General features: G+C 42.1%; 3 protein-coding genes across 6 annotated transcripts; 1 reads left to right on the top strand and 2 right to left on the bottom strand.

Annotated features, from left to right (window-relative positions):
• Nucleotides 1–5,534: 5,534 nt before the first annotated feature.
• LOC117772356 (transcription regulator protein BACH1-like) lies at nucleotides 5,535–10,288 on the bottom strand. Its single transcript, XM_034603427.1, is given in 7 exon segments — nucleotides 5,535–5,814; nucleotides 5,848–6,248; nucleotides 6,452–6,658; nucleotides 6,745–7,457; nucleotides 7,460–7,910; nucleotides 8,504–8,761; nucleotides 10,151–10,288. Coding segments are annotated over 6 exon segments (2,133 nt in total). The 5' UTR covers nucleotides 10,274–10,288; the 3' UTR covers nucleotides 5,535–5,814; nucleotides 5,848–5,867.
• A 312-nt stretch (nucleotides 10,289–10,600) lies between these two features.
• usp16 (ubiquitin specific peptidase 16) lies at nucleotides 10,601–17,111 on the bottom strand. Of its 3 annotated transcripts, none has more exons than XM_034603424.1 (18): nucleotides 16,825–17,111; nucleotides 16,579–16,646; nucleotides 16,287–16,477; nucleotides 16,101–16,204; nucleotides 15,126–15,238; nucleotides 14,814–15,046; nucleotides 14,631–14,726; nucleotides 14,388–14,518; nucleotides 14,197–14,284; nucleotides 13,704–13,785; nucleotides 13,522–13,613; nucleotides 13,383–13,436; nucleotides 13,130–13,303; nucleotides 12,314–13,028; nucleotides 12,010–12,104; nucleotides 11,792–11,878; nucleotides 11,553–11,700; nucleotides 10,601–11,475 (listed from the first exon to the last, which is right to left on the bottom strand). In XM_034603424.1, exons 2-18 carry the CDS (start codon nucleotides 16,637–16,639, stop codon nucleotides 11,351–11,353), a joined length of 2,589 nt encoding a protein of 862 aa, XP_034459315.1. In that variant the 5' UTR covers nucleotides 16,640–16,646; nucleotides 16,825–17,111; the 3' UTR covers nucleotides 10,601–11,350. The 3 variants fall into 3 exon arrangements, with proteins under 3 accessions (XP_034459315.1, XP_034459317.1, XP_034459316.1); XM_034603426.1 differs by having other exon boundaries at nucleotides 10,601–11,472; nucleotides 16,825–17,043; XM_034603425.1 differs by having other exon boundaries at nucleotides 12,314–13,025; nucleotides 16,825–17,043.
• A 23-nt stretch (nucleotides 17,112–17,134) lies between these two features.
• Nucleotides 17,135–21,193, top strand: rwdd2b (RWD domain containing 2B). 2 transcript variants are annotated; one of them, XM_034603429.1, is made up of 5 exons: nucleotides 17,135–17,276; nucleotides 17,784–18,035; nucleotides 18,119–18,186; nucleotides 19,853–20,218; nucleotides 20,324–21,193. In XM_034603429.1, the coding sequence occupies exons 2-5, from the start codon at nucleotides 17,820–17,822 to the stop codon at nucleotides 20,574–20,576; spliced, it is 903 nt and encodes a 300-aa protein (XP_034459320.1). In that variant the 5' UTR covers nucleotides 17,135–17,276; nucleotides 17,784–17,819; the 3' UTR covers nucleotides 20,577–21,193. The 2 variants fall into 2 exon arrangements, with proteins under 2 accessions (XP_034459320.1, XP_034459321.1); XM_034603430.1 differs by having other exon boundaries at nucleotides 17,161–17,287.

Genomic DNA, 21,193 nt, shown 5'->3' with positions numbered 1-21,193 from the left:
CACCCTTAACCCCTTTATTTCTGGTTGTTTCGGTTTTGATCACTTGTTTTTTCTGCACGCACGACCTCTGGCTTCACTGTAACGGACACGTGATCGCAAAAACCTTCGATTTCATCCACGAGATATCAGAGAAGATCTTTGTAGACTAAACCTTCTAAAATGTGGTTTTCCTATTTTTGTAACAGGTGTCACACAACCCCAGGTTTCTTGTTATTGTTTAAATGAAATATGCTGGCTGTTTAAAATTGGCAACGATTCCTCAGATCGTATCAAACCCTTATGATAAAATATTTATACGTTACAATTTAACCATAAACTTGATTTTACACATAGTGGAAAATCCTGCAGATGAAATCAAATGTACCTCGTTTTGTTTCTGCATCATAGGATTTGCGTCACGTTCAAGATGATGCGACAGAATCTCAGGTTGGATGTGATTGTTGCTTATGACTGAGGAGAGTTGAGCCAGGAACCACAATCATTATCTAAACACACGTCTTTGTCCAATGCCACATCACGTTTGCCCGTATGGAGCAATTAGCAAATGGAAAAAGATGATTGTGATTATTATGTGGATTATTTTTGAGATACAATATGATTTCATGCATCAGCTTTAGATGCTAAGCTGGGCTGAGCTGGATGTGATCGGCCAAATATTTATATAGAATCTAATTTCACTGTTGCTTTCAGTATAAACAAAGCCCCCAGGAGTTTGAATGAGATTTAAATTCAAACTGGTTAATTTAGTGGGATTGTCCACCACAAAATAATATAATGACACGAGAGAGTCATTTGGTCCAAATATAACACTTTTGAGTTATCTCAACAACAAGGTTTGATTCCAAGTGGAAATCAAACAACTCTGCTGTGTTGAAGTTCTTTTTTCTTTCAGTCAAAAGTCCAGTTTTGTTTGATTTTGACATGAGAACAGTTTAATGTTGTATTTTGTTTATACCTCATTCAATATCTATTTCTATAATGAAGAGAAGAATCCAAGCCGAGCAGAGGACAGACATCTCCTATCACACGAATTATATACATTCATATACATTTAATAATACAATCTTCTGTTGACTAGATTTAAAAAAACAAATAACATGAATTCAACATAAGTTAATCACTAACTGAAGATGTAACATGGTCAAGCTGTTAATTATGGCCAATTAAATCCATAATTGAATAATTATAATATAGGCAAACATGGGAAAAGCCTTTACATTACAACCAGGGAACACCAGCACACATCAAATGCAGGAATAAGCCACAGTGTGTGACTTTGTTCAAGGGATTTTGTTTCTGCACTTCTCAGCTGAAGAAAAGACTCAAAGCTGCGTCCAACTCTCACAGCAGCGAATTCAAATCAAACACGCTTGCTCTGCATCTTTTCTTGCTTCTCCACTTGGCTCTCGACTCTGAGGAAATACAGACATTTTCTCCACGACTGGTTGAATAATCATAATCTGACACAGCACCACTTCTCTCCCGGATCACGTCCTGAAAAGGCACATTACCCTGCGCCCTCCATAGTGCCACAGATGCAACACAGTGAGGGGCTGTTACCATAGAAAAAAATAAAACAAGTGTGAATGTAATCCGTCACTGTACAACCAGCTGTTTGACAATCTGACGGTTGCAGAGCAGGGTGCGAGCTGCGGCTCGGTTCGACATGTCCCCCTGGTTTCTCTCATTTCTCTGGGAGATTACAGTATTATGCTCCTCATTTATATAATCCTGTCAATGGGATACAGCCCCTCTCTCGCCGCACTACCCCCAAAATGAGGTTCATAGTGACTGCAGCATGTAATCAGTTACAGTAGCTCAACAGCTTATAAGACTTATGCTGTGTTGCAAGAAGGTCATGGACCTTATGCTGGAATTGATTATACTGTATGAGTATTGTGTCTTTCTCGAGGATTTTGACCCCTGCTGAAGAACCTCCAGCACGATGCCCACTTCATCGCTCCACATGCAGGAGGAGTGCGTGAAGGACATGGCTGCAGCCGCTGCCATCTTTATCTTACATGAGGTGCAGAAGACGAGAAGGAATCTGAAAGCTGTCAGGCTATAATCTGGTGTTAACTGAGTCAAGACAAATAGATCGTGCCACAGATTTTTTGGGTTCTTGCACGATTATGCAAAAAAACTACTGGTCAAAATGCCATGAAACCTGGTGGAAGGACGGGGTGTGAATCAGGGGGAACCCAATAAAATGTTGGTGCGGCTCCAGATCAGAGGGAAGATCCAGGAGTTTTCTATCTGATTCTTTCTTTGTGAAATTGGGCGTTTATAGACATGTTTGTACACTGATTTCCCAGAGAAGAATCCATGGATCTTGATGAAAAAACTCAGGCACATTTAGGGAACTGATATATACGAGTGTGTTGAATTTAAGGGGACTGTTGGGCCTTGAAGACGGCGCCATCGGACGTGCACTATCTTGTCCTTTGAAAAAGAAAATCAACACAAACAACTAAAAAACAACTGTGGTCCAAAAAGAATCGTCCCCGTGTAACCCTGCTGAAAAAAAGCATTTTATTAGCACATATATATTTTCTGATTTAGCAATTTTGCAAGCAAGCTACTTCCAGATGTTTTAGTTTCTAATCCTTGTTTTCTCCCCCCCCCGCGCCTCCTGTTTCCTAATCCTAGCTACCTTAGTATTGCAGAGTCTGTCTGTGAGAGGATAATGACCTAGCTCACTGGAAAAGTAGGTGAAAGGGACATAGATCGACACTTTATAAAAAATAAAACCCTGCATTGTGTGGACATAACAGAAGAATCAAAAAGGACTGGTAATTATATTGACGGTAATCTGAGCCAATTCTTACTGACAATGTTTTATCTAAAAAAAAAAACGCTTGAGACATCTTGGTCCAGATATTTTGGAGAAAAAAAAGGAAATATAGGCTCTGACACAGAAGATATATCAAGATAGATACAGAGTTCAAGGGGGCTTTGCATTAATCTCACGTTGTAATGACAGTTTAAGGTTTTGGTATTCTGATGAATTCCAGGATTGGGCTTAAACTGCTTTCATTTTGTTTGCTGGTCTTTAATCTTCTAACCCTGCGTTCTTAATGAGAACTCGGAGCAGGTTTTTAATCTCGCATGAATGAGGCCGCGGATTATGGGCCTCTGACCTTGCCATGCCGCACAGCTGCTTCCTCCTCAAATCAAGTCGCTCGTCCTGTGTAGCTTGCAGAAGAGGATAATCTTACTTTTTTGAGCTACAATGCCTCCAAAATCTGAACTGTGCATAAAAGATGCAAACACCGGCAGCCTCCTTCATTTTTTTTAGGGGGGTGGGGAGTGAAGTTCAGACATAGGTCCGACTCGCGACGCCTCAGAGCGGTTCGGTGTTCGAAGGTGTCGACAGACTTCGACTTGAGGCTTTTCTTGCAGATGTGTGTCATGGCAGCTCGGAGAGATGATATCTGATGTCCGGGGCATTATCTCCATCTAATCCCTTTGACTTTTAGATGCAGCGCTACTTGTAGAGTTAAGGGCCGCAGCTTTGTGTGCGTGTGAACTTCTCAAAGACGAGTTTTATTAGTTGCTTCAGGGTAACAGATTGCTTTATATTTCATTGCTACAGAGCAGCACAGGAAATTCATATCCACTGATAAAAACATCTTGATGAAATTGCTTCCTGAACTTTGAAGGGATATTTCACTGAAATGGTTGTCTCTTTTAAACTTGTTTGTTAAACACTGGTTTGACCTCCACTCTGTAACGAGAGGGAGCACTTAGGTAGAGCTTTTTTAAACCCCATACAACTTTAAATCTTAAATAATATTCATCCCAGTTTTGATTTAGTCATCAGCAGAACACTGCAAATAATCATAAGTAAAAATAATAATAATCAGACAGTGATTGCCACCATGTTGTGAGGATATTTGAACAAGGTTTGCAGATTTGATGAATGAACGGTGCTCCTTCAAATTTTTTTCATGTTGTTTACAAGAATAAGCAGCAACATTTGCCTCCAAAATAACTTTAAGAAACACTTTAAACAGAATTATTTGATTTGATGAGGATGATGAGCTCAAGGTCTTTGGAGAAGAACCTGATACGTCTCATGTTAGAGGCAAATATCGAGCTTTTGTCAGATAGGAACATCAGAAATGATTGTGGATTTTTTTTTGCATTTACCACGAACGTCCAACCTAAACCGCTAACTGGTATCTCTTGAACAATAACTGTGAGTCACTTTCTCAGGTACTGTTCTTTCCTTGTCTGACAGCTAATGGTTACTATACATAGTGGTTTGATGACGATCTGAAGAGCTGCGGCTTTGTGCTCAATCTCCATCTCGCTGAACCTGAATGTGCAGATGCGTAAATTAGTCATTAGTCACATCCTCTGCTTCTGAAGCAATGATCAGCAGGTTACTCATAAAGGTTTATTCAAATGGCATCAAAGCCAGAATCAATAAGGTTCTCACTGATTTACATTTGTGAGTCTGGAGCACAAAGTGTTTTTGCATCTTACAGCTACACCTGCACTGCTGGGTAACAGGTTTTTTCCTAAGTTCTTGTCCGCAAAGTTTCAGGGTCTTAGGTCTTTTATCACCTTCATCTAAGTTTTCCTATTATTTCAGCCCTATTTTTAGTTCCATGTCAGTGAACCTAATCTATAAAACTAAAGTAAAACTGACTAATCGATGTGCAACTGTGAGTTTGACTATTAGACAGTGTTATACTTACTATGACACAATATAATTGTAATTCTGAAACAGCTTCCTGTTCCTCATTTAGAGCTCAGTCCAAACCTCCATGACTTTTATTTTTTTCCATCTTTTCAGTTTGGTTGATTGTGTCATGAATCAAAGTTTAAACAACTTAAAGAATTAATCTTCATGAATATTTCTCAAGAAAGAGCCAAAGGAAAAACAGTTAATAATCTATTCACTCAATTAAGGGTGAAAAGGAGCTGGTGAGTAGAGTTGCACTGACATCTACTGGCCAACGTGTGGCACTTCACCTCGTTTGAGTGGTATATACATCATTAGCAGAAATAAAACGCTGACTGGTAACAAAATGCTGTTTATTTTAAAGTGTAACCTGTGAAAGCATTTCTTTAAAAATACTCGACATGCAGACAGAAGTAGACATAAGAGAAAGCAGCTCTGGGTTAATGTGCAACAGTCCTCGAGACAAGAACTAACAAAGATGACCTTTCTCTATTCATACTAAACTACTGCATAAGGCACATTTTGCATCAAATAACATAATTAATGTCTGTTACAAAACTTTCAGTCACACTGCAACTACTCCACGAACACTGGAGTAAGCTGACAGCTATTCTTTTAAACTGTTACATATTATGTTAGTGGTACTGTTCCTTGATAGTTACTGTAATAAAAGTTCTGTTAGGCTTGCATATTTACCGGTGGAATAAAACAGTATGTTTTTAAACTTATAACGATAGACGAGAATACAAGAAACATTTCAGCATCGAACACTGTGAGTCTGTGTGGGCTGTGAGGAGGGGGGGGGGGGGGGGGGGGGGGGGGGGGGGGGGGGGGGGGGGGTTGTGCAAAGAGAAGTATTTTAGCAATCAAAACACAGTCAGGTTATGTGTGTCCCTGAGAAACTTAATTAATTAGTCCTGCTAATTTGCAACCTCTTGGGAACTACCTGAAAATTGTCTGCACCTTTGAAATGATAAACACTGGGTTTTGTGTGAAATGCATATTAGAAATACAGCAAAGGAACTGTGACATTTATGCATGTCGAAAAAATTCTCCTGTGAAATACACAGAAAACGTGTGTCGTTTCCCAGTAGAGGATAACAGTATATACTGAAAGTTCACCTCCTGCCCGTGGCCTTGTATGATTACAATCGACAGAGGAATTTGAGTCCAATTACAAGCTGCTGTTCATGTCCAGACAAGCGTTGAGAAAAGATGCAGGAACAGGGCCGCTCTGTGGAGAACCTGCCTCCTTAGTGTGAGCGCCAGCCTCTGGTGAAGTACTTTGAACCAAGTCTGCAGGCGTCGCCTCTGGGTCGCACTCCGCAGAACAACTTACCATTTCGATAGTGATGTGGGACTCCTCATCTTTGACCAAGTGACTCGGGGAGGGGATGGTGAAGTCCGGTGAGGAGAGCTTGGCAAGAAGCTGCAGGTGGTCCTGATCGGAACCCGACTCCACACTTTTACACAACCCGCACAGACTCTGATGCATCTCCTCCAGGTTCTGCTCCAGCTCGGTTTGCTCCTGCAGCAGCAGCTCTTTCTCACTTTTCTGTGGAGAGGGTGACAAGGAAGTAGCAGTCACTTACTCGACTTCTTTTGTTTTGCACAAAAAGAATTATAACTTAAAACTACTCTGTAAAATGAAAGGTTCACCACTAGAGGTCAATAAAGGTCACAAATCACTTCTGACTATAGAGAGACACTGAGTTCAGTAATATGTTGCAGACACAGGACATATCGAAGGTAGCTTACTAGTCGTTTGATTTCACATTCCAGATGTTGAACGCTGTCTATTTTTCGCTTTCGGCAGCGCTGTGCAGCCACACGGTTTTTGCTTCGTCGACGGACGTCATGGACAAACTCCAGCTGATCTGGAGTCAGCTGATAGTTTCTCAGAAGCTGCTGGAAGGCACTCCGGGTCAGCGCTGAGATCTGCTCCACTGGGAATGGGAGCTGAATCTGTGGAGAACAGGGTTAAGCTACATTAATTTAGCTAAATATCTATAACTATCAACAATAAAAGACTAGTTGCGTATTCCAACGACCTCTGCAGCTCTTTTCTTGTTGGCCTCAGTGTCTCCATCTGTGTCCAGGTCCGAGTCGTCCCCAGAGTTGATTGAGGAGGACATGCACGGGCTCTCCTCTGTCTGGGACAAAGTGTCGGTGCGTGGAGCGAGGTCATCACCTGTCCCTAGGTCCCTGAGGAAAGGGCAGTCTCCTGCACTGGAGTTAAAGTCCAGCTGCTTAAGCCAATGAAAGTCTGATGCTTTGGCTAAATTGTTTTGGTCCATGGGATCCAGGGGGAGGGGTTGACCTTGAGACGGGCATAGGTCAGACCAAAATCCTTTTGCCAGATGTTCAGCCACCTCCCTCTCCACACTGCTCCTCTCCCCAAATCCCTCCTCGGGGCTTAAAGCAGCTAGTGCCGGGTCTGAGAGATCACCTGTCACCCTCTGCTCGAGGCCAGCCGCACTCTGCTCTAATAACTCACTGCAATTTTCTGCCCCTGATGTGTTGATTGGACACGAACCGGGGTTACAGCTGGTTTCAGCGCCAAGCGTCTCGACAGTCTGTTTAACATCCCTGCCTGCTGGCTCAATGAGCTCCGGCGGATTCACATCCCCGGGGGTCGACAGCTCACAGGGTAAGCCACAGTCTGCCAAACTGAACTCACTTTGATTACACACGTCTCCTATCTCTAAAATGTCTCTTTCACAAAACTGAGACGGAGGATCTGCTTTGTCGGAGTCCGGGCAGGCAAAGACAACATGGGGCACACTCCATTTGCCGTCAAGTCAAGAGTTAAGGGGGCCATTTGTGGCCCGCAGTTCTCCAGACAGAAGTTTTCTTCCCCGTCATTCGTCTGACTCTGCGCGGTCAGAGGACACTGGGATGGGAAGTCTGTTTGTTCATCTCCTGCCGAAGGCACCGAGCGTTGCGGCGCAGATGATTTTGGTTGGCTGCTCTCTACACTGGAGCCCAAACTGGTGCTGGGATCCCGGCTCCGACAGCAGGCTCTCCGGCTGACCTCCTCTGAGGTCCTTCTGCCTTCAGAAAACTTTGGGATGAGGAAATCAAAGCACGCTGACTCCAAGTCTTGAAAGCCTAAAAACTCAGCACTGCTGTGAATGGCGTGAATGTTTTCTTTGGTGAAGAGCAGCTTTGATGTGTAGGCAAATTGAAGCAACGGTTCAAACCCCTCCACGGTCACCTGCGGACAAAAGATGTACAGCAAATATTTTAAGCCATAATAAAACCATGCAAGTATAAAACATGTGAACAGTTTAAAAGGTAGCAAAGCAATTACACTTCAACAGGGCAGTTACCTACGTGCCCTAAAACTGCACATACATTTAGAGTAAATAACTTTTCAATACATTAACTCCAGTATATAATAAACAACTAGCTGTAATAAACTTAGTTATTCTTTAGGGGCTGACAAATATACAACATTTTTGTCGCCTACATAGTTATGTTTGTAAGTGCAAGAGGTAAACAGACATTTTTTCTGCAGTGTTTGGTAGCTGCTCTTGCATGTACTAATTTATAGATATTATAGCTTGTTAAATGTAAATCGACATTTAAGCTATTGATAACGAGAACTCTCTGTATTGGTTTCATGAGAAAGTCCTGTCAAGTACATAACAGCCTTATTTCCCACTCCCAACTCAGATGACTTATACATTTGAAAGAGGAACTGATCTCGACACATTTCTATGAAACCGTAACTTACAAAGAATTCAAGCACAGATGCCCAACAACATTTTAGCAGTGTCGTTTCTTTTCCCAAAGTAAGACACTGACCTCTTCCGGCAAGGTGATGATGGCGTTCTGCCTGATGACGCTGGCGACCCGGCTGTGAAAGTATTCACTGCAGGAGGCCAGGACGGAGCAGTGGGCCCGAAAACTCCGGTCCTCCACCACCACCGTCACGTCACACAGGACATCCTGCTGCCGCTGGTCGTTCAGACAGCGGAGAACGTGGGCGCTGTGCACTGCCGACTGAAACGTGAACTCTGACATGCGAGGAGCTGGGAGCGACATGGTTCTTACAAGCTCAGCCTGTGTCAGACAACAGTCAGAATAAAACCACAATGTAAACTATGTCTGAAATTTGTCAAAATTAATCTGCAAACAATTCTGATTAACTTGATCAAAACGCGAGTACTCTCTTTTTATTCTTCTTCTATGAAAATAACAACTATACTTTCAGGCTGTAGACAGTTGTTCAGTAAAAACAAGATATTTGAAGATGTCATATCGGTTGACTAATACTGAAATGTATTTTCACAACCCTTTATAAAGGATTTTAGCGCATCCGACACTTTATATGAATATAAATATTTAAGAAAGCATATTGATTTCAATCACTGTAACTCAAAAACAATACTGAATTGTATTATTACCCTAGATAAACAGGACACACCTCTTTCTGGTGCTTCTTATATTAATGTTTAAAAAAAACCAACACAAAGGTTTGAAGTAGGAATATTCAAATAGAATAGGAAAAGAACTCAGATACTAAATAATAATACCATTACAACTATATAATGTAATAATACAATTCAGCATTAAAAAAAACACAAAGATATATTAAATACATATCTTTTTGTTTGTTTTTGTTACCCGTTTATTCATATAAAATAAAGGACACACAAAAATCCAATAAAAAGAGGTATGTCCTGTTTGTCTGTAACAATAATATCGGATATGAATTTGAGTTACTTGGTTCCATGATATGAAAAAATACCATATCTGAAGCACTGAAATCAAATAGAAAATGGGTGTGTCCGGTGTAAAGTAGGGTAATAATACAACTTGGCATTAGATTGGAGTCAGTGGGTCACATTACATTAAAGCTATAGAAGAATATTACTTTTTAAAATATTAATACTTTTACTTATTAGGACTAAAATCTACTAACTCAGCACGTTAGTGTCAGCGGGTCACGTGAGAGGGAAGCTAATACAAACGATGCAGTTGTCTTTATTAAAGTAAAAAAAAACCTGTGATACATTAAACTACTTATAAACTTTAACACTACTTCAGGAATCACGTTAAAAATAAACAATTAGCATCAGCACTTGAAGATAAGTGACGAGTCAGCGGAGCCTGGACGAGTTTAATGTCCAACTTGTGCAGCAAGTTTAAACCGCTGACTCATGATAAGCTCAGCTGGGGCCTGGCGGAGCAGCGTGACGTTGCGTCATGAGATAATAAAGAAAGACGTTTATAAACACATTGAAAAATATGTTATTAAAGATGTTCAGCTCATATTTTGATGAGTTTTCATAAAACCCGAGCGGGGGAAGCTTTAGCAAGGCCGGACCGTTAGCTTCACGAGCACACCACGCGAGCTTCCTGTTGTCGAGTTAGAAGTAAACAAAAACAAACAAAAACAACAAACTTTAGAGGTGAAAGTTTTAAAAAGGGGGCTGAATGTTGACTGACCTGCCATGTCAGCGGGACGTTACTGCCACTTGTGAGAAGAGCGTGGGGATGATCATCCGGAACCTGAACGTTCCCCTGGTCATGTGACAGCCCGGACCAGGAAACGCTGCACTCAGTGCGCATGCTCAGTGCCACAGGCCTCAGAAGGGGGCCACACTATTTCAAATTATAATATCACAACAATATTTATATTCGGTCACAACACAAAGAAAGACACATGGCTCATTTGTAAGCTTTTAATTACATGACGTTCATTTTTTTTTTCTGTTAAAAAAAGGGGGACATATAAATACTTTTCTTTGACAAATCCTTCTCCTCCTACTTCCTGAAAATTCAAATCCAAAAATCTGTTCAGAGTCCGTCTCCACTTGCATGTAACTTATTATCCTTTTTTTTTTCCCACCCGTCGGTGTGAGAAACAGAGCAGCTGTTCCCCCCCCCTTGCCAGTTTGATTCCCGGAGCAGCGTACGACATCGCTGGGGATGAAAAAATGTCAACACGTGTCAAAAGTGTTTAGAGTCAGTTTGATCTTGTCACAGACCACTTTGAGTCTTTGACAAATAGAGCAAAAAAAACAATGAACACCTTTTCTAGAGCGGTTCTGGTTCCGGCAGTAACTTTCCCATTTCAGAAAAATCCGTATTTAAAAGGAGGTTTAAGTCTGGAAATGAATCGGGATCATAAAACATTTCATTCTGACCAAAATAAAATGATTGAACACCAAAAAGGTACAAGGATGCACTGGGTAAACAAACTACACATCCCAGAAACCATTGCCCTTCTGCATTTACATTTTAATGGCGGAAGTTTGCTCAACCAATCGGGGACGTTGCTATTACACCTGGGGATTGTGGGTAGTGAAGTATTTCTTCATGATATTACAAATAAAACATGTTATCTTTTAAAAAGCTGTTAATATCATACTCACTTGAGGTTTTATACAGGGAGCATATAATGTTATTGTCACAGGGTTAAGGGCCCATAGCCTGTGGTAAGTCTCCACTGGATGGTTTCAATACTATGGCTCATAATCAGACTGTATTCAGAAAATGAAATGGGATTTTTTTTACTTCTGGGACCAGAACCGTTGAGTTCTATTGGTCAACTGTGGAAACTGGAGCAGCAGCAGCAGCAGCAGCAGCCGCAGCAGCAGCAGGATTGGCTTGTTTGGATTTCCTGAGTAGAGAGGCACGGTTCGATCAGAGGATCCTTTCGTAGAAGAGGAGGTAGGCTTGGCAACTCTGGACTTTACTCTCGCTCACAGGCTGAACGCTTGTGTCGCTGACATAGAACCAGGATCCTTTGGCTGGCTCCGCATCTCCTGCTGTGAAGCAACGGGTTAGTGAACAGATATGTAAAATATTACAAGCAAATTGTTTGTCTGTTTGTTGTCATGCCTACCATCTAATGCATGTCCGTTGGATGTGGATTTAGGGCCCTCGGGTCGTACTTTCACGTAGCCCGTGTAATGCCCGGACCTCATGGTTCCACTGTGCTCTACGATACCGTATAAACTATACAGGATCTGAGTCTCTCCTTCCGTCACGTTCTGTGTGGAGACAACTCTTTGTTAGTGCTCTGAAACAAAACAACGATACAGTTATTTGTGAATAATAAAAGCCATTAATTGGGATATTTACCTTGCATTTCACCACACAGAAAGAAGCTAAATCCAGTATTAGGGGGAATGGGACGTGTCGGTTCACCTTACTAATACTGTGTCCACTCTATAGGAAAACAAAAGTGGGTCAAATTTGCACAAATACGTGATTCAGTACCTTACAAAAGACTAAATTAAACTATAACAACAAGTGAATCCAAGCTGTAAAAATGCAAAATGTTTCTTCACCCATCTCACCTGTTTAAATCTCTTCATGTGAAGGGTAAGTACTGGTGGGGGAGAAGAGATCAGCATTTGCTTCAAGGCGTCGGTGTAGACATTATTCTTGGATCCTTAACAAGGCACAAACAAAGAAAACACACTTTTATTCATCTTGAAATGAAAGTGAGAAAAAGAAGCAGCAACACAATTTGAAGAAGTGGATTTGTGACACTGTACTGCCCCACATCCACAGATGTACAGTTCATGAGTTTGCACAATATCAAGGAGATAAAAGCATCAACAACACGTCAAAAATGTTCATGAGAGAAATTCCACACACCTGGAGCTTTGTCTTTGTTCCCCCGCTGTTTGGTGCAGGTGACGCACAACAGGCTGTTGTTCTCCGTGAGGGTTTCCACCTCTGTGAACTGGAACAGGCACGACTCCACCGAACAGTCCATCTTCTCGGGGGACGTTCTGGAAGCCAGCGTGTGGAAGGCCAGCTCCGGGTCCTGGTTCACAACAGTGTACTCTCTACCGTCCTCTGGCTCATCTTCTACCTCCATGCTTTGATCGGCAGCATCCGAGTCCTGAACGAAGGCCTCATCCAGAGTGACTTTCTCCATTTCACTCACCAGCTGTGTATCTTCCTCTGCCTCCGGCGCCACGTCAGATGTGTTGCCGTCATCCAAGACGCCGTCCTTTGAGTCCTGGTTCTTCGATAAGACTGTAAACCGGTTACTGACGGATGAGGTAGCGGATGAGTCGGTTTCGGAATCCTCGCCCTCCTCTTCTTTTTCTTCTTTCTCTTCTTTCTCAGCCTGGACTGTGTCCTGGTCCTGTGCACCCACGTCAGCGGCAGGGATTTGTGCAGCGTCTCCTTCAGTCAGAGGGGCTGCTTCTCCTTCTCCTTCTTCCTTATGGGTCTCAGTGGCAACAGTTTCCCCTTCATCTGCACCTGGAGAAGGATCCATCTGGTCGCCCTCTGAACAGCTCGGAGATGTGAGATGATCCAAAGTGACTCTGTCCTCAAACTTCTGCTGCCTCTTCTGCTGCTGTAATCAAAGACAAGGCTGGTTAGTTCATTCTGCACGATGTTTCCACACTCATCCATCGAGTGAAGGCCAGATCCATTCGTGCAGAGTCACTGACGTACCTTAGCTTGCTTCTTCGCCTGCTTCTTGGCCTTCTTCTGCTGGTACTTGCTAGCACCCCCACTGGTAACGTCATTGTCATCGTCTCCGTTGGTCAGAGCAGGGCTGATTCTCTCATCCGGGCTCGACTCACTGGTCTTTTGAAAGGCTTTTTTCAGGCTCTTCTTTTTATATGCCTGTAGGATGTATTCATAATGAGCCACGTGCATTTAACTTGCATATAATGAACAACACACTGACTATTAAGGGTCTTACCTCGTCCAAAATGGGAAGAGAAAGATCCAAAAACATTTCTGTCACTACAGAAACCTGCGAGTGCAAAGAATTGGCTGTTAAGCTTCATACTGACACAACACTGACCAGTTATCTTAAAAGGTTTGTCATCAGTACATACCGTTTTACACTGCTGACACATTATGGTGCTGGTCAATTCCCCACCAAAAACGTGGTCGACAAGATTTTGTGGAAACCCATTTTTCTCGTACTCTGAAAGCAGAACGCCACATTTAATTATTAGGTGAACCAAGACATACTATGGGAGGATGCGCATGTTTATTTGAAATGCCAGTGACTTACCTTTAACTAGGGTTTTCAGCTGCTCTTCACCTGTGCTTTTCTTCGTTTGTTTCAAAGCCTCCACGATCCCTGTGCTGACTCTCTGCAGAGACAAACACAACGTTTAAATGTAAAGTATAACAACGGACCATTTGATATAACATTTTCACAGAATATCAACAATTCTAAGCCTCTTTACACTGATAAATCCTCCACTTGTGAAAATCACACAAACTATCCGGGGGGGAGCTAAATCTTTAACATCTTTAAATGAGAAATATAAATCTGGCAACATATCTTCGCATCATAAATAATTAAATGTCTTAAATTTGTGATTAAGTTTGATTAAATTGCTGCCAATGAGCTAGAATAATAGATGTATTTTCATTGCCGTACTGTTCCACTGTCAAATCAACACACTTCCATCTAACAAATAGCCACATGGACAAGTATAGAGTATTTTAAATGTATATCCTTTGTGATATATGCTCTAAACTGAATGTATAAACTGTACTTTATGCTCCTCAGCACGCATCCCGTCCAGAAGGTAGCGCAGCAGCTCCTGGCTGTCTTGCTGCTGAAACCCTCTGAATCTGGGAGCCCTGCAGGAAAAGGACGAGATGATGAATGACACCTGATGCAGCGATGACAGGAAGAAGCACAATCTCACAACCGAGTTCCACTTCAATCTGTCGTCACGCTCACCGTTTACAAACTTGAGTGAACAGCTCCTGCGGTGTCACCACACCTTTCTTGGATTCCTGGATCTCATTAAGTAGTCCACACATAGCCAGAGTCAGGGATCCTGGCTGAGCCAACTGCACCGTGACCGGCTCCTGCAATCAGAATAAAAACAAGCCTTAAATGAATAAAAGCTTTACATTAGGAAAGATACATCTACTGTTTTAACATTTAAAAACAAACATTTGAAGGATAACAGCAACACACCAGTTCTGAGGAGGCACCAGGTTTAATGTCCAGACTCATTTTCTCTTCTGCCACGTTGTTGAGTGTCTGTCTTAAGAGCAGTGTTTGAGAGAGACTCTGCAAACGACAATGACAGAAGTTAATAATGACTCCAGAGTTTACAACTTCTCTCACTTTAAAGCAATGTTGGCAGCCGAGTTCTACCTGAATGACAGCGTTAAAGAAGCAGGTATTTCCCAGGTTGCTCAGGCCCTTGACTGAAACACCACCTTTGTCTTCAGTTGGGCTGGACTTTTTCACAACACTCTCTTTCTTGGTGTTTTTCTTTTGTTGCTGCTTGTTTTCTTTGTTCTCTGCGTCCTCACTTTCCATCACTGTCACAGTGTCGGTCTGCGGCTGCACTTCAAGCACCATCAAGACCTCTTCCTCTTTCACTCCTTAATAACAAGACGTGACAAAGTGGACATTTTCATAAAAAACATCAAGAGTGATGATACACTTCTCACTATTACTCACTTTTCTGTGGTCTCTTTATGGGTTCTGCAGAACTTTGCTTTTGTAGGCTGGTCACCAGCTGAGACAGATGCCCAGTTCTGGAGTACTGCACCTCATCGTCACATATATAACACCTGCAGGGTTGACAACACATGAAAAAAGGAGCATGTACGTTTCACTTCAAACACAATGTCCACTGGTTTCAGGAAGTAAATCAGATAACTGCACTTCGTGGACCATTGATCGTGTTGCAGATTAAATACGATTTAAATCCAAACACACATAATGAAAATACGATTGTTTGTCATTATGGTTTGTTTATTAATTTGTGGGGGAAAATTGCATCTAATTTTGAAGTTGAAATATTTTGTTTTCTGAATAATTACATGTTATGGATGAATAATTATATATAATTCAGTCCTTTTCTGTGGCAAATGTTTCTATCATTTGATTGTAGGCCAATTAAATTACAAATTTAATTGACCGCACATAGTTTAAAAAGACACACACTTCCAGGCCATGAAGGTCAAGGAACTCTCTGTAGATCTCTGCGGAAAATAATGATATATATATAGTATATAACTATTTACAAAGCTTTGAGTGCTCTCAGGATTATTGGTACTATGGAAGAAGTTTGGAAACACCAGCTCTCTTCTGAGAGTTGGCAGTCGAGCCAAGCCGAGTGACCTGGTGAGAACTGCCTTTGTCAGGGAGGTGACAAAGAACCAGTCAATCTCACAGAGCTTCAGAACTTCTCTGGAGAAGGTCTACTTGTATTTAGCCAGATTGCTCAACACCCAGGTAATACAATCCCTGCTGAGAAGCATGGTGATGGCAGCATCATGCCATGGAGGGCATCTTTAGTGGTAGGGACAGGGGAGACAAACACTGAGAGGTCCTTGAAGAAAACCTGCTCCAGAGTTCACCTGTAACATTTTACTGATCCAAAGCAAGTCTCTGACTGTCCCCCCCCATGAATCACAGCAGCACACTCACCACACACTCCAGTTGTCCATGCTGACCACCAGGCAATGGGGTTCTGACCGCGGCGTCTCATAGTGTTTGATGGCGTGCTGGTTCTCAGAGTGGCGCCCGCAGCCCTGGCAGAGAAGAGGATCATGGTAGTTTAGGTAGAAGAACAAAGGGTAAAACCTCTCAAGAGTGAACAATGAATAAACTCACTCTGTGGCCGCATTTCAGACACATCCACACGGCTGCTGTTTCACTCTCCTCCTCGGGCTCCTGGTTGGTGTCTGTGTTCTCTTTGTTTTCTTCGTGCTTACAATCCTGGCAACTGGTCCAGTCCGAGCTGCCTGTCAGTTTCTTGAGGAGAGTTTGGTCTGTTCCTTTCTTGATGTGCCTGCAGTTTGGACCTGAACACAACAGTAAAAAACAACACAACAGGATGAGAGAAAGTTGAGCCTGGGCCCTGTTACATGTTGTCTGAACACCAGGAGGATGGAGGTGTATTCACCCGTCAGGTCGATCTCCTCATCCTCTCTGGGGCTTTTGTCCTTCGCCCGTTTCTTTCCCATTTTTCACCTTCAATAAAAAAGAAAAATCACAACCACACACATCAGTCACAGGAGCTAATGCTAGCTTCAGCTAACCACACTGTAAATCTGCTTTAGCACCAGTTTCTGTTTCCCAGTAAACAACAAAGATATTAAAACCATTGACCCCCCCCCCAGTGACCAACATCACGGTCCAGTCAACTCACTGTCACAGCCGGAGCCGCTAAACCTCCACGATCCCCGGTTCCGGTTAACTTTGCGACGATGGATTCTCTTCCGACGCGAACATAACTTCGACTCGGTTCGTCGATTAAAGCGATTTAATGCGAGGGAACTAAACCTGCAGCGTTTTTTTTACAGTGACACCAAAAAAAAAAAATCTCCTTCCACTGATTCCCCGGCAGAGAAATCCCAGCTGACACATGCAGACAACGGAAGCGGGACGGTGCCACCGTTTTTACCGCTCGGGTACGCGGCGTTTCCTGTGTGCGTCGTGTTTGGAAGGGTCCGAGTGGAAACAAGTTATACCATTTACTAGCTTAGTGTAACGTGGACGGAGCAGAACAGCTGTGAAGTTTAATCTGGTTGATTTGTAAACACAGCTAATTTAAATATCTTCCATCGTCTTCTCACACGTGACAACACCATCGACAGTGAGGTAAATCTGAGGGGACTTCAAAAATGTGTCTTTTGTTAGCATTTATTGTTTTATGTTAGCATTTATTGGTTTGTTTACTAGAATGTATTAGTTTGTTTGCTAGCATTTACTAGTGTGTTAGCATCTATTAGTCTGTTTGCATGCTTTGATTTGGTTGCTCGCATTTATTAGTTTATTTGCATACTTTGATTTGTTTGCTAGCATTTATTAGTTTGTTTGTTAGCATTAGTTTGTTTGCTACTATTTATTAGTTTGTTTGTCAGCATTAGTTTGGTTGCTAGCATTTATTAGTTTGTTTGCATGCATTAGTTTGTTTGCTAGCATTTATTAGTTTGTTTGCATGCATTAGTTTGTTTGCTAGCATTTATTAGTTTGTTTACATGCATTAGTTTGTTTACTAGCATTTATTAGTTTGTTTGCATGCTTTGTTTTGTTCACTTGAGAACAACATCCCTAACTGTGGGCAGAAAACGTGTTTGATTGCTTTTATTTCTAACTGTGTTGTAGCAGTGGAGGTCGTCACTGCAGCTCGCCTCCATCAACATGCCCTACGTGGAGTGGGCTGAGGCTCAGCTCGCAGAGATCGAGCTGCTGACCAGCATGTTCCCCACCGTGGAGGAGCTGGAGCTCACAGACCAGCTGGCGGTGGCTGAGCTCAGGGACTTTGTGGAGGGGTCGTCCTCAGCACACAGCCCCCCTCGTCCCCACAGACCCCAGTTTCTCATCAAACAGAGGCTGGACACCACAAACACGGGCACGGTAACGTAACCAGACTGTCAGGGTATGTCACGGTGATTCATCTCTGCCCTGAAATATAATCATTTTCTTCTTGCTCTATTCAGACGGACGTCATTCTGTCCTGTGCTTATCCATCTGAATATCCCAGTGTGTTACCAGAGATAACAGTCCGGTAAGAAGACATCATCCATTGTTCTTCACACATTCAAAACAATCATTTGAATGACTAATCTGCTGAGGTCGCAATAATTATGTATATTGCACATACAATTTTAAAGGTGAATCTTGCAAAACAACAACATAAAATGTTTTTTTTATGAAATACGATAATCTTTAACCTTAATAGATCCCCAGGGGCAGTATTCAGGTATTACAGCAGCCCAAGTACCGAATAAATAGAGATAAAACTAATAGAATAAAAATGGAATATAGAGAAAATAAGAACAATTAACAAAAAAGTAATGACACAGAAAAATGACACAAATTACAATTGTGCACAAAAAGTCAGGTTGTCAATACATCTGTAGTGATGTGCTTAAGCTAGTTGAATGTTTACATGCTTACAGAAAGTTTATATGTAGTCAATCCAAGTCCACCATGGCAAAGGAAGAGTAGTAGAAGTCTGGATAAAAATCACATGTAGTGCACTGGAAAAATGGGAATAAAGGGAATAAAAGAAAGAACATAAGGAAACAGAAGAATGTGTCAACTGTTTTGAAATGTCAAGTTAGTTCCAGCAATTCACAGTGTGAGAAAACACAAGCACGCACGTTTTCATTTTGCTGTTCTGTCTGAGAAAGCACTGCATCTTTCACCTGGTTTCTTTCTAATTTGACTAATAGATATTTTAAAGTTTAAATCGACAATCACGTGTCCTCCTCGGCTCCCCCCGCAGTGTAAAGTCCCCCAGGGGTCGATCGAAATGCAGCTGAAAAAAATGGGTCAACATTACCTTTGTTCTTGAATCCCTCATTGAGCATGCTATAAAATGTTGACTTGACGATATCCTGTTTAGTACATGCAAGGCACTGCATGTTCTTGCCCTCCAGATACATGATCACCTCATTCTACTTCCAGCTCCTCCGAACCTCAAATCTCTGTTTTCATTTTTAAGGATTTAAATCTCTCAGAATAGAATAAACAGTGTTGTTTATGCATTTAAATATGCAAATTATTTCTTAACTCTGTGTTTAAAAAAATGTGTTGTATAAATAAATCTCTACTTGCTCACAAAAAGAAGTCAAGGACAACTGTGCCATTGTTGTAGGTTAATGTGGACATGAAATGATTTAAAATGACATAGATGAGCAACAACCTACGCAGAGGAAAGTGATTATAGGTCATTTTCTGCTTTTACAGCCTTATTGGAAGTAAAGAAAGCTGCCGTATGTGCCACAAATTTGCCTCACATGTTTTTAGAAAAAACCCATTGAAAAGCTGCTAAAGGATATATCAACCTCTATCAATGACAATAGTAGCCTTGGAGGATAAATCACAGGATCGTCTGCTGTCCGCTTTAATCAGGCGGCCCATAACTGAGACAAACAACCCCATCACGTTGTCACAATAAAAATGAGTGAACTCGTGGTCTTGAGAAGAAATGTTGGAGCGAGCAGATGATGCATGTATCACAATGCAAAATACTGCCGCAGCAGTAAAAGAAAACTATCACTTGTAATTTGCTTTAAGAAAATACATCACTTAGAATAGTCATTTATTTTGATTAGAAAGCATAAGATTATTTTTTGTTGTTTCGTACTACGGATGTTATCTTCCTCCATTTGAGTTTTTCGGTCTCGAGGATAGAATTTTGTCTGAATTTTTGATTTGTGCTGTAGGTGTGCTGGTCTCAGTAGGGCCCAGCAGACGCAGCTCCACACAGCGCTCAATGCACACCTCATGGAAAACTGCCTGGGGGAAGTGTGTGTGCTCTCTGCGGTGGACTGGGTGAAAGACAACCTGCAGCTCTTCATAAGCAAGAGTTTAACAGCAGCACCAGCCCCGAAGAAAGAGCCGTCTCCCCGGGCGGAGGAAGTGTTCACCCGACTGTGGATCTACAGCCACCACATCTACAACAAGACAAAGAGGAAGAACATCCTGGAGTGGTCCAAGGAGCTCGGCCTGTCGGGGTTCAGCATGCCCGGGAAGCCTGGAGTCGTGTGTGTGGAAGGACTTCAGTCGACCTGCGAGGAGTTCTGGTCCAGGTACCTTCACTGAGGTTATTTTTAGCAGCTGATGTCGCAGCCAGAAGCTTTGCTGAGGTGTGAGGTCTATAATTCTTCTAATCTTTTTTCCCCCCTTCATTTTAGAGTGAAGGTTCTGACATGGAAGAAGATCATGATTCGACATAGGGAGGATATTCCCCTTGATCGTCAGTGCAAGGACAGCAGGACTGTGGAAAGTGTGGAATCCTTGCGCAAATTCACAGGCTTTGAAGAGGCCATGTTTGAACCCCATGGCAACAGAGGGAATCACATGGACCTTGGGCAACTCTACCAGTTCTTAAACGAGAAAGGCTGTTGTGACGTCTTTCAGTTGTATTTTGGCATTGAAGGGAGGTAGGGGTCAAACTTGGAGCCTTGCATTTGCAAGTGGTCGTTTGGTTTTATGTGTGTTACGTGCTCACAAATGGATCGTGAGCCCGTGGTCACATGTGCCTGATAAACTGAAATAAACGAACCACCTTTTTTATGGAAAGTTGCTCAGCTGTTCCACCGGGGACCTCATTGGAATAAAAGACAGAAACAACATTTCTGCAATCCTGAGACACACAGCTCTTGCTCTTTGCAGCCAATAGGCATATTTTTCAAAAAGACGTATTAAAAAGATGTTTACCTGAGCATTTTCTCAAGGACCTCAGTTCAATTTGCAATTTTAATACTCCTATGTGCCACAGATCACATCTTGCCCTAGGTGTTTCTCCCCTCAAATGGCACCACTGTGTATTGCTACCAGGCTATTATAGGATTTTCAGGTCTGATACCGCATTAATAATTGGACAACATAGTCAACAATAAGCTGGGTATCTGTTTATGAAATCTGTTGATTTTCTTTCTTCTTATGAATTATAGATAAAACAACCGCGGAAAGACTTTCTCCAATTTTCTTGGAATGATTATCTGATGAATTGTGCAGAGTTGTGGATTACACTCAAGCAATTAAAAAATCTGGGTATTGAA

The sequence above is a fragment of the Hippoglossus hippoglossus genome, chromosome 13 (genome assembly GCF_009819705.1).
Source record: "Hippoglossus hippoglossus isolate fHipHip1 chromosome 13, fHipHip1.pri, whole genome shotgun sequence".
Taxonomy (NCBI): domain Eukaryota; kingdom Metazoa; phylum Chordata; class Actinopteri; order Pleuronectiformes; family Pleuronectidae; genus Hippoglossus; species Hippoglossus hippoglossus.
Note: the sequence above shows the minus strand (reverse complement) of the source record. Positions and strands in the feature narration are given on the sequence as shown.

Coding starts and splice junctions, on each gene's coding strand:
- usp16 (XM_034603424.1), bottom strand. CDS start 16,639: ATGGGAAAGAAACGGGCGAAGGACAAAAGCCCCAGAGAGGATGAGGAG. Junction 15,239..16,100: donor ATGGACAACTGGAGTGTGTG/GTGAGTGTGCTG, acceptor TCAACCCTGCAG/GTGTTATATATGTGACGATG. Junction 14,519..14,630: donor CTGGTGCCTCCTCAGAACTG/GTGTGTTGCTGT, acceptor TTCTGATTGCAG/GAGCCGGTCACGGTGCAGTT.
- rwdd2b (XM_034603429.1), top strand. CDS start 17,820: ATGCCCTACGTGGAGTGGGCTGAGGCTCAGCTCGCAGAGATCGAGCTG. Junction 18,036..18,118: donor ACACCACAAACACGGGCACG/GTAACGTAACCA, acceptor TGCTCTATTCAG/ACGGACGTCATTCTGTCCTG. Junction 20,219..20,323: donor TGCGAGGAGTTCTGGTCCAG/GTACCTTCACTG, acceptor CCTTCATTTTAG/AGTGAAGGTTCTGACATGGA.